The sequence below is a fragment of the Myxocyprinus asiaticus genome, chromosome 23, assembly GCF_019703515.2.
Source record: "Myxocyprinus asiaticus isolate MX2 ecotype Aquarium Trade chromosome 23, UBuf_Myxa_2, whole genome shotgun sequence".
Taxonomy (NCBI): domain Eukaryota; kingdom Metazoa; phylum Chordata; class Actinopteri; order Cypriniformes; family Catostomidae; genus Myxocyprinus; species Myxocyprinus asiaticus.
The window spans coordinates 18,388,607-18,401,435 of NC_059366.1; the positions used below are offsets into that span (position 1 = coordinate 18,388,607).

The 12,829-nt window shown below is 37.6% G+C and overlaps 1 protein-coding gene across 3 annotated transcripts in view; it reads right to left on the reverse strand.

Annotated features, from left to right (window-relative positions):
* Nucleotides 1–510: 510 nt before the first annotated feature.
* LOC127414269 (phospholipid-transporting ATPase VD-like) overlaps nt 511–12,829 on the reverse strand; it is a 41,139-nt gene continuing 28,820 nt past the window's right edge. For 2 of the 3 annotated variants that reach the window (XM_051652184.1, XM_051652186.1), the window contains 9 exons: nt 12,549–12,733; nt 11,817–12,090; nt 11,649–11,725; nt 10,032–10,157; nt 9,697–9,897; nt 9,473–9,553; nt 2,963–3,067; nt 2,248–2,435; nt 511–1,838 (listed from right to left, as the gene is read on the reverse strand). In XM_051652184.1, the coding sequence (XP_051508144.1) occupies nt 1,610–1,838; nt 2,248–2,435; nt 2,963–3,067; nt 9,473–9,553; nt 9,697–9,897; nt 10,032–10,157; nt 11,649–11,725; nt 11,817–12,090; nt 12,549–12,733 (1,466 nt within the window). In that variant the 3' untranslated portion in view covers nt 511–1,609. The remainder of the gene's footprint in view (nt 1,839–2,247; nt 2,436–2,962; nt 3,068–9,472; nt 9,554–9,696; nt 9,898–10,031; nt 10,158–11,648; nt 11,726–11,816; nt 12,091–12,548; nt 12,734–12,829) is intronic. The other variant, XM_051652185.1, reaches the window with a different exon arrangement.

Consider the following 12,829-nt stretch of genomic DNA (forward strand, 5'->3'; position numbering starts at 1 on the left):
GTAGTGGGAATTGGGCATGCCAAATTGGGAGAAAAGGGGCTAATTATTATTTTTATTTTTTTTAAATCAGCATTAAGTCATCATTTTATTTGTACAGTGCTTTTCAAAGTCGTTTCAAAGCAGCTGTACAAAAAATTATACTATGACAGAAAATAAAGCTGTAATGTCTAAGTCATCATTGTGCGATTTGATAATTTTATTGTAGATTGTGCCTTAATAAGTCAATAATATTTGTATTTAGACCCCCTAGTGAGCAAACGACCGTTGCAAGGAACAACAACAACAAACAAAAACTCCACAAGATGTTGGTTAATGGAGAAAAAATAACCCTGGGAAAATCAAGGCTCACTTTGGGAGCCAGTACCCTTCTGGCTAAACAGCATAATATAATGCCAATAATTAAGTTAATTATAAATTAGTAATGACAGATTATCAGAAAGTGTCCCACTTGTATTTGCCCTACCTGTTGTGTACACATTTACAGTACTCATTCATGTCAAACAAAACAGACAAGTTTTGAGTGGTTTATTACAAATTTTGAAAATAGTACAAATGGCTTACATGAGATTTTCAGTGATAAATGACAACAAATAATACGTTTCCAAGTCAGTCACGTGAAATCATCCAAGATCAATTATCACTTTCAAAACTCAAGCAAACATTTTTGCCATAAGAATATTTTTTTTGCATTAAAAGCAAACTAGCGTTAGTTTGTCATAAAATACTGAATCTGCCCATTTGTGATTCATCTGGTAGACATGTTTGCTTTTCAGCATGAACACAGGAATTGAGTATAAAAGGACATTAAGTCACAAACACATTAGCTCATTTTTCTTTTCATTTCAGTTTATTCCTGAGCAGGAAAAATTCATACTGTCCTAACTGTAAAGGCATTGCAGTATGTTCTCCATGATAAGATTTTAAAGAGCAAGAAACAGTAATGCATTTCCTAATTACTTAGAGACTACCAGATCAGCAAAAATAAGTATGTGCAAATATAGTGACACTTTTTCATCCCAACATTCAGGCTGCTCATCCCTTCAATTCACTTCTTTCATTTTAAGTGTCCATCAAACAGTGATTATTAGTCACCTGAAAATGTTCAATTGATGCTACTGGAATTGTAATATGTTTCAATCATTTTTCATATTTAACCATGTCTGCAGACTAGCTCAAACAGAGAAGAAGATGGTAATTTACAGGCTGATTGAATGTAAAAGTTTAAAATAAGATTGTGTGGGAGTTATGCCTGTATTTGGTGTCAAGGGAAATGAGAATCTCATATGTAATTTAAAAGGCCACAGGCACAGCCTGTGATGTGTAAACAAATCTCTGCTTATCAGTCAGGAGACGCTAGACCACATTTAAGTCTATATAAAACCGACATCACAATGGACTCAGAGTTTGCAATGCAGTCCAGCTGTAAGCTCCAGCCCCCGAAGGCAAAAGAACCCAGGTATTTGAAAACACTCTCGTTGTTCAGAGGAAAGCCAGCTCTGAGGTCTGATTGGTCAGAGTACCTGCCAATCATTAAAGTGCAAAAATAAAGGGTCATTATTTCAACTAATGACCATGCTTATAAGGTTAAAGGCAGCGATTTTGTTATCGGTCAGGAGAGAACAGCGCCTGCTTCTGGAATACAGTCTGTTAAATTGGGGGCATCAGCATTCACAGTGAGGCTTTGAGGGATGTGTCTGGGGGACAATTTTTTAGTGGCTTTGTTGTCCCTCCACTGCCGAACACGAGAGAAATAGTCTTCTGGAGGAAGTTTCTCCATTTTCTGAGCTCTCACCAGGTCAGAAGGACAGAAGGTGTTACAAAAGACACGAAGCAGCATCCTGTGACAGAGGAACAGATATGTGAGAAAAGCCAAGGGTTAAAAAATACATCACATAAATTCTGCTCCGAAACCTTTTGAACTCTTGGACTGTCTACAATAGAGTTTGACATTAGCATGTTGCTTAGCTAAAAATGCGACACTTTAATAAGGACAAATATTTCTTAAAACAGTCTATTTCTAATTCAATTGAACTTTAACTTTTAATTATAAATATATTTCTTTCAATACTGAAAAGTTATCTTAGAAGGCATCAAAATTATCTACTCTATCCTTTTGGAAACATTCACATCAGGAGTGCACCTGAGATGCCTTAAAATGCTGTCTAGGTAGGTAGCTCACTATGCTTCGGTACTTTGGTACTGGTATTGTGAATGATAAAAGAATGAGAAGATATGTGTGTGTTGTACCTTGGCAGCAGTGCCAGGACTGTGGTAAGTCCACATACGAAATAGTAGAGTGGGTCAGACATCATTTTTGTCTCAATGCCAATGGGGTTTGCAGGGGAACTGCATGTCACACATATAACGCTGAACACGAAAACAAAGACATAATAGAACAGGGCACTGAAGAGCAGCAATCCAGCGTGTAGCCATGTCTGCAAAAATCACAAAAAACCATCATTAGCAGAAGATACACAGACACTACTCCAGACATATAGACATTAGTTACTGTGGTACATTGTGCAAATTGTGTTACAAAATCTGGTTTTGAATGCAATAATTATCCTAAAGATTTACTTTACATGTTACACTGCAGTCTAGTAACAATGGAGCCTTTTTACACTTCCGGGTTTTGGAACGCATAAGTAAAAAATTGCAGCGTAAACTTCGAAAGCGGTGAATGAGAGTAAACGGAAGACCACAGCAAATATAATTTTTGCTTACCCATTTGCTCCAACATCAAAAGAAAAATGCCACGATTACATTTCCACAACTTTCCAAATGAAAAAAGAATAATAAAAAAAAACATTTTAAAATAATTTAAAAATTGCAAATATAAAAAAGTTTGCCAGATTCACACAGCTAAATAGGGTGGAAACGCATCACAGTCTGTGAAAAGGGTCCAACCATATTGTGGACACATTTGCGTAGCACAACATTTTGTGAAAGCTGATAGGCTCACCAGTGTGCGGCTCTCAATGACTTGATGCAGGAGGATGATGAGGAGGGCGGAGCCGTTAATTGGAGAGCCAAAGGAGAATACTCCAATATCAGACCCTGCATATGCCTTCATAGAATACAAAAGACAGTATGTAATAGTTTATATATAAACTTGTTCTGAAAATTTTAATGATAAATTACATTTCAAATGGATGGCTAGAGATGTTTCTGGCAAGGTAAATTGCAAATACAAAATTTAAAGGTGAAGTGTGTAATTTCTGCGGCACTAGCGTAACCAAATGTAAAAGGTGACCTGTTTTCAAACAGGTTCCCAAACTCTCCCACCGTATCCCACTGGGGTTCAGCCAGTGCTGCTGTGTCAGGCTGGGCAACATGCCCAGACAAACCAAGCAATATTTTGATAGTACCACAGTGTTTACATTTTTTTCAGGGGAATCAACCTAAATGGCTTAATTATAATATGCTGCCCTGTATAGGCAAAATGCAGTAATTACACCAACACTGAAAATAATGGCTTCAAAGTTTTGTTTTATTGTCCATCCAAATGTGTTGTACATACACACAAGATAATGCACTGATTAGATATGAATACAGTTGAGACATAGGACCAATCATAGTCTATGGCTGCATTTACACTGTCAACCAATTCAGATTTTTGTTTAACACCGATATCTAGCACAGATCGGATCTTTGCTGCATTGGTGTAAACATCAAAAACACTTATGAGATTGGACTTTTTGGCATCCGCTTTGAGCCACTTCCAAGTGGTTCTAAATCTGATACACATCCAATATCTGGACATCTGACCTATGTCTAAACACTCGTATCTGATTCTCCTTGTATTTCAGACACTGATATCTGCTGAAACAGAATTTTCTTATTCATTCACTGAGTGCCCAACGTGGTCTTCTGCTGTTGTAGCCCATCTGCCTCAAGGTTCGACGTGTTGTGCATTGAGATGCTATTCTGCTCACTACAATTGTACAGAGCGTTATCTGAGTTACCATAGCCTTTCAGTCAGCTCCAACAAGTCTGGCTATTCTCTGGTGACCTCTCTCATCAACAAGGCGTTTCTGTCTGCAGAACTACCGCTCATTAGATGTTTTTTGTTTTTGGCACCACTCGGAGTAAACTCTAGAGACTGTTGTGCATGAAAATCCCAGGAGATCAGCAGTTACAGAAATACTCAAACCAGCCCATCCAGCACCAACAATCATGCCACCGTCGAAATCACTGAGATCACAATTTTCCCCATTCTGATGGCTGATGTGAACATTAACTGAAGCTTCTGACTCATATCTGCATGATTTTATGCATTGCACTGCTGCCACACAATTGGCTAATTAGATAATGGCATGAATAAGTAGGTGTACCGGTGTTCCTAATAAAGTGCTCGGTGAGTGTACTGTATATCCGTGCAAGTATAACAACGTTATTCTGGAGATACGAGATGTCAAGCAATTATTAAAAGTCAAACATGCATTTTGCATCAAAGAGACAAACATGACAAACATTAGAAGAAATTAGCTTAAATCAGGAAGTTTCACGGTACACTCAAGGCTGATTTGGCATGCATTATATTTTTACATAATGTGGAGGATATCAAAGAGAATTCTTTAGTTGAATTACATGTGCGGAGAGTATTTATTCTTGCCACAACTCTCTAGTATTTCCTGAAGAGAATAGCGGTAACAGAAGATGTTTTAGATTATTCTTAAAGGAATATTTCGGGTTCAATAAAAGTTAAGCTCAATCGACAGCATTTGTGGCATAATGATGATTACCACAAAAATTACTTTCGACATCTCTCTCTTTCTTAAAAAAAAAAAAAAAAAAAAAAAAAAAGGCAAAAATTTAGTTACAGTGAGGCACTTAAAATGGAAGAGAATGGGGACAATCCATAAACAGTTAAATACTCACTGTTTCAAAAGTATAGCCACAAGAGATAAACAATATCATGTTAACATGATTTCAGTGTGATAAAATCACTTACCTTTTCTGTGTAAAGTTATAGCCAATTTTACATCTTTGTTGTCATGGCGACGTAATCTCAACAAACCCTAAAACAACTGTAAATAATACAATTTAAACAACTTTGCAGCTCAAATAATACATGAGTTTAACAGAAGAGTTAATGCAAGCGCATTTATAAAATTATAAGCTTCACTTTTCTGTGTTTAAATCAACCAAAAATTGGTCCCATTCACTTCCATTGTAAGTGCCTTACTGTAACCTCAATTATTGCTTTTTTTAAAGAAGAAAAATTAATTTTTGTGGCAATCAATATTATGATACAAATGCTGTTGATTGAGCTTAACTTGTATTGAACCCGGAACATTCCTTTAACCACATATACAGTAGTTCTGAATAGATGTACACTCTTATAGAGCATTAACTCTTAATAGGGGATGTGGATATAAATGTGGTCAAAGTTACATGACAGACAGATGGGCTATGTTGTGAAATCATCACTTGGTAGCGCTCAGTTTGGTTAATTAATGCATGCATGAGAATCCTTACATATGAATCGTGGAGGGAGTCATCTTTGAAGAATGAATTGTATCTTGTGATGTTTTTTTGATTGTTCTAAGATCAATTGCAAGTAACAAAATAGCATGTAACATGAACAATTGCTGCTCATGTTAAACATATTAGGATTGTGACTTATGTTCTAACCATGCTAAATGATGCTGACTTACAGCCTAGTGCATCTTGGAGGGTAATTATTGTAAACAAGCAGGACCGATTTTTTTTATTTATTTTTTTGATATGGTCAAAAGATCAGATCTGTGCAGTATAAATGCAGCCTATGAGATCTGATGTGACCTAATGTGTAGTTACTGCACTTTGCCTTTGCACGGCAGTATAGTTTTCTCTGCATATTAAGGTGGGATAGGAAACAAATTTGCGCACTTCACCTTTAACCCTCTGGGGTTGACGGATGCGCTGGCGTGTCTTGCTGGTTTTTTTCCTCATAACAGCAGAAACAACTTAAAATACTCCATTTTTGGGCATACAGATAAGTGTAAGACATCATTAGAAACTATAAAGGGTCTACTTTTATTTGTGTACACTCACAATAACAACAAAACCTTGTGCTTTTGTAAAATAAAAAAATAATAAACAGGGTGCGCTTTCAGCCGTCTCTGTCTCTGCGAGCATCTTTCTAAAACACGTCAAAAAAATGAACTGAAACTCCGCGAATACTTATCACACAAACATGAAACATATGTCTAAAGAAAACTTAAAATGTCCACTTTTAACTAAAACAATTCAAATTTAAAACAAATATTCTCCTGCAATGTATACTGTATGAAACTAAAGAGATGTACAGTTTCTCCTGGCTCAGCTAATTATTGCTAATGTGATCACACCCACGCGCAGTGCGCTCTATTCATACGGTAATGTGCTGAGGCGATCAATGCAAATGGTAAACGCCCCCAACAATGCCTTAAAAAGCATCAAGTTCATTCACTTTTCTGCGCGTTTGGAAGATGGCATGCTACACAGGTGAGGAAGCTCCTGGATAGTGATGAAGAGCTCACATTTTCCTCAGAAGAAGAGCGGGAATCCGATGAGGAATGTTTGAAGAGCGACTTGATCCAGCCGAAGATACAATTTCGGATGAGTAAGTCATTTAGTTTTACTTACATATTAGTTGACATGCTATTTTATATAAATATGTACATATTTTACCAGTTGGACAATTTCCAGACTTGCCAGCCAGGATTCAGGGTATTGAAATATGTCTTAATAGGCAAGTTTTAGTTACATTTAAATGTTGTTTCGGCTAAAGCCGGTACTTAAATTGTATGCTGTATGATATAAATATGATATGTAATATGAAATAAAAATAATATGAATGTTTAGATAATATTTTAACTAGTGTTTATGCTGCCTCATTATCATCAACGAAGCTTGTGCTTGCAATTATCTGTTCGGGTGTAAATATGTAAAATGTGCTGTAAATATGCCCATATTAGAAAATCAGCATATCAGAATGATTTCTGAAGGATCATGTGACACTGAAGACTGCAGTAATGATGCTGAAAATTCAGCTTTGATCACAGGAATAAATTGCATTTGACAATATATTCAAATAGAAAAGTTATTTTAAATTGTACAAATATTTCACAATATCACTGTTTTTGCTGTATTTTGGATCAAATAAATGCAGCCTTGGTGAGCAGAAGAGACTTCTTTTAAAAACATTAAAAAATCTTACAGATCTAAAACTTTTATACGGTAGTATAGGTCTAAAGTTTTTAAGTGAAGTCTTTATGTAAAGAAAATGTATAGTCAGATTACTTCTTTTAACTTAAACTTGATTTTGTGAATAAGCTACAAACATTCATTCTCTCTCAGGGGAGGGGTCTTTGTCTCTTCAGGTGTGAATCACATCAATATTCGTGATCATCCACACCTCCTCGCATATGGCCTTTCTAACACTAAAAGTGTCTTACAAAAGTTAAATGACTACATTTTGTATGAATGAGCGATCAGGATGGTTTTCACATCACTTTATAGCAAAAACTCTAGGCTACATGATCCAGTTCTCAAAAGTCTTGTTAACAAATGTTTAGTATGTGTTATATGGCCTTATTTCAGTGACAAAATTTTTTTGTTTTTTCAAAAACCACGCATACATACATGTTGCTCACATACAGGTGCATCTCAATAAATTAGAATGTCGTGGAAAAGTTCATTTATTTCAGTAATTCAACTCAAATTGTGAAACTCGTGTATTAAATAAATTCAATGCACACAGACTGAAGTAGTTTAAGTCTTTGGTTCTTTTAATTGTGATGATTTTGGCTCACATTTAACAAAAACCCACCAATTCACTATCTCAAAAAATTAGAATACATCATAAGACCAATAAAAAAAACATTTTTAGTGAATTGTTGGCCTTCTGGAAAGTATGTTCATTTACTGTATATGAACTCAGTACTTGGTAGGGGCTCCTTTTGCTTTAATTACTGCCTCAATTCGGCGTGGCATGGAGGTGATCAGTTTGTGGCACTGCTGAGGTGGTATGGAAGCCCAGGTTTCTTTGACAGTGGCCTTCAGCTCATCTGCATTTTTTGGTCTCTTGTTTCTCATTTTCCTCTTGACAATACCCCATGGATTCTCTATGGGGTTCAGGTCTGGTGAGTTTGCTGGCCAGTCAAGCACACCAACACCATGGTCATTTAACCAACTTTTGGTGCTTTTGGCAGTGTGGGCAGGTGCCAAATCCTGCTGGAAAATGAAATCAGCATCTTTAAAAAGCTGGTCAGCAGAAGGAAGCATGAAGTGCTCCAAAATTTCTTGGTAAACGGGTGCAGTGACTTTGGTTTTCAAAAAACACAATGGACCAACACCAGCAGATGACATTGCACCCCAAATCATCACAGACTGTGGACACTTAACACTGGACTTCAAGCAACTTGGGCTATGAGCTTCTCCACCCTTCCTCCAGACTCTAGGACCTTGGTTTCCAAATGAAACACAGAACTTGCTCTCATCTGAAAAGAGGACTTTGGACCACTGGGCAGCAGTCCAGTTCTTCTTCTCCTTAGCCCAGGTAAGACGCCTCTGATGTTGTCTGTGGTTCAGGAGTGGCTTAACAAGAGGAATACGACAACTGTAGCCAAATTCCTTGACATGCCTTGACTCCAGCCTCAGTCCATTCCTTGTGAAGTTCACCCAAATTCTTGAATCGATTTTGCTTGACAATCATAAGGCTGCGGTTCTCTCGGTTGGTTGTGCATCTTTTTCTTCCACACTTTTTCCTCCCACTCAACTTTCTGTTAACATGCTTGGATACAGCACTCTGTGAACAGCCAGCTTCTTTGGCAGTGAATGTTTGTGGCTTACCCTCCTTGTGAAGGGTGTCAATGATTGTCTTCTGGACAACTGTCAGATCAGCAGTCTTCCCCATGATTTTGTAGCCTAGTGAACCAAACTGAGAGACCATTTTGAAGGCTCAGGAAACCTTTGCAGGTGTTTTGAGTTGATTAGCTGATTGGCATGTCAAAATATTCTAATTTTTTGAGATAGTGAATTGGTGGGTTTTTGTTAAATGTGAGCCAAAATCATCACAATTAAAAGAACCAAAGACTTAAACTACTTCAGTCTGTGTGCATTGAATTTATTTAATACACGAGTTTCACAATTTGAGTTGAATTACTGAAATAAATGAACTTTTCCACAACATTCTAATTTATTGAGATGCACCTGTATTATTGTAGCCCAGTTTGTGCTGAATACAGTGTTATCAGACTTAAGCCATTAATATATGTTTTTAAGCAACTGAAATAAGCACAAATGTCAAGGCATTTCAAAACTTCTCCAGGGCCCAAAACACCCTCAGACCCCAGAGGTTAAACAAACTTGCTCATTTTTCATATATAAGAAACTTTTCACATTTCCTGTTTTTGGGCACACCCAAGATATTGAATGTCAATAGGGAATAGTGCAAAATAGCTCAATTAAAATAAGTCACATGAAGAACGTGAGTATGACTTACAAAGTAAGGTATGAAGAAGCACACTAAGCTCTGATAAAAAGCATCCAGCATGGTCAGCCAGAATGTTGAGGGAAGGTAGGCCTGAAAGTCACACATATACAGTCAAGCAACCACAAACAAGCCACCATAATATTCATACTATCTATAACATTTAAAAAAAAAAAACACAAGATCACAACAGAAAAGCAGAGAAGAGAATAGTGTGTAAGGGAAAGAACGTCCACCTGAGAGTTCTGTCCAGACTGGTAGAGATCAGGGAGGTCTAGGAGTGTCCCGCTAGAGACATCTTTGTCCAGCACGCCGTAAACAAGTGGAGGGACAGAGGTGAAGAGCAGGTTAAAGAAGATTAGAACCCAAGAGTTGGTCATAGTGCTGCCTGAAAACCCACAGAAAAACTGGTACCAGAACAACAGGTTCACAAACATCTACATGGAAAGAGGAAACAGAAGAGGCACAATGAGGACAGCACAGGTTTATCAGCAAATACATTAAAATATTTATACAGACTGCTATAATAAGGGCTGTATGAGGAACTGAGTAATTGTGAATGTAACCATACCACATTCTTGTAGAAGAAATAGAGGATCATGTTGGCCAAGCGTGCATAGCACCAATGACCGTGAACCAAAATCAGCTTTCTCAAATACTTAAATCTCGAGATGGCAAAGTCACTGGACATCACTGCCTAAAGACAGAGGGAGAGGATAGAAGACCTTTAGTCTGATTAATATTAATTATGTCTTTCATAAAACTGTAAAAAAGGGAGTCCTTGTTTCAGTTTTTATACAGTAGATCTCTGTTATTAATTGTACACTGAACTCTAGTAACTGTTAAAGGTGCAATATATAAAATTTTTCATGTAATATTCGCCTTTTTTTTTGCCAATGTGTGAATGGCTTGTAACGCAACTTAAAAAATGAGCCCTTCCCGGACTTCCTAGGTTGCCTATCAAAGCCTGTAGACTGATTTTCATGTGAAGGGACGTTTATTTGCGCTCCCGAGAGCCTTGCCTCAGACAGTAATAGCTTCTCTTCCACTATTCAACAGCGACAACAAACTGCAACACTAGGTAACATTATCTTAGAGATAGAATCCAGCAAATGTCCGGCTCCCAGCACAACACCAACTCCTACACAAACTAAGATTAAGCCAAAAAACAACAACAACAACAAAAAAAAACAAAAAAAAAAACAACAACATTTATCTACTGAATTCCGACTGGCTAAGCAGAAACGGGATCGTGGTCGAGTGAATATTAGAGTGAACATTGGCAGGGCATTTGATTCCTGGAGGGACCTTCATTAGGTTTTGGGGATCAAAACCGACCCGGAACTGGCGTTCTTCTTATTGGACAGGTAAGATTACATAACTGCAAATCTGTGTAATTTTAGCTAACTTGATCTTGCCTGCACAGTAACTGTCATAAACAATGCTCATCTGTAATTATTCAGCAAAGTAAACTACAATAACACATGAAATGAATGCAAGACAATGTACAAGATAATGCAAAAAGACCAATTCATTAGTGCAATGTAACTTGGTTATACAGGAAATATATACAATCTATTATTATAAAACAATAGCGCATCGATATATCAAAATGACAGTTGTGATGGAATCACATCAATACTGAATTGTGTCAACATATTTATAATGTACAGTCTATTTTATAAACAGCTACTGTCATCATCCACCAAATTTAGCTAACAGCTATTGATAAAACTGGCTAGCTAGCTAACGCCGACATTAACTGCATTTATACGATAGCCTATGTATCATGCAAGAAAAGTGGTTACTTCAAACTACAGTCTGGCATAGTCAGACCTATATCCACACTTTATTTTAGCCCTGTTCCAGCACTTGAGAGTCAAATATAATATACAGTCTCAAAGTTTGTAGTAAAACAATCAGAACTGAGTAATTTTAATTATGCTACCTCATCTGTCTGCACGATGTCTGTGAATCATGTTGTCTCTTTGTACGTTATCTCATTGTTTTGGTCGATGCTCGCTCGTGTCCCTATGGAGTGTGTGCACGAGCAACAGGTAGCTGGCTGCAGTTCACTTAACAGCCACAGGTGTCATTAATAACAAGGGTTTCTGAATCTTACATACTGCACCTTTAAATTATTCAATGTGTTAATATATTCTGAACAGGATCAAAGAAGTGCATGTACCTGCATGCCCTCCTGGCCCGAAATGCCGATACCCACATCTGCCACTTGAATCATACTAACATCATTTGCTCCATCACCTGAGTATGAGCAACACATGTTACATTTCACATTCGACTATACACCTTCATTCCACAAAAGCCAATCACATTTTTCACTGCACTTACTGACCTATAGCCAGGGTCATAACTTTCAGTTTATTTCTGACGAGCTGTACCACTTGGCTCTTCTGCAGGGGGGTGGATCTGCAGCATATGACTGAGCGACAGCAGCATGTGAGCTCCAGGAACGGCCCCTGTAGCTCCTTCTGCAGAGCAAAGTCCAGGGTGCGGCCATCAATGACCAGCACAAAGTCACAACTGCTCCAATCATCTTCAGACTCGCCTCCCTTTGTGAACGGTCTTACCTCATGTTGTAACTCATGAAGTAGAGCCTCACTAGCCTCCTGATTGATAAAACAAGCACAAAAAGCCATTCAGATTTCAATCATTCAAAATGTCCAAGCATTTCAATTTAAAATGAATGGGGACAAAATAAATAGGGACTGTGGCGGTCGAACACCAAAAAAAGACAAAAAAGGACACTAAAAGTATTATAAATATGTTACATACAACTAACGTGCTACATTTTATATATAGTTTTTTAGCTAATAACTTGCATTTGAATTTTGGGCTGCTCCTCACACAAATCTAATGTGACTCCAGAAGACTTATAAACCACTTTCATGGTGCTTTTGTCATTTTGGAGCCTGACAGACCCAGTTGCCAATAATTTAACTTAGACAATCAGCAAAATATCTTTGTGTTTGAGGGAAAAAATAAATAGAGCTTTGGGACAACACGAAGGTGAGTAAATTATGAAAGCATTTTTCATCCCCGCCCCCCCCCCCCCAACCACCCTTACCTTGTTGTCACAATTGAATGTGAGTAGCTGGTCTGTAGGTCTGAGGAGTTTGCAAGCAAAAGCAATATTAATAGCAGTCTCTTGTTTGTCCCCTGTGAGGACCCATACTTTAATCCCAGCTTCCTGCAGAGCTTCAATGGTCTCAGGAACTTCCTCCTGGAGGCGGTCTACTATACCCGTCGCTCCTACGAGCCAAAAAAGGATTTAAATGACTCATAAAAGCAACACATGATATGATATAAATGGAAATTCTGATTGTTTTTCTTCATTGTTTCGGTGTC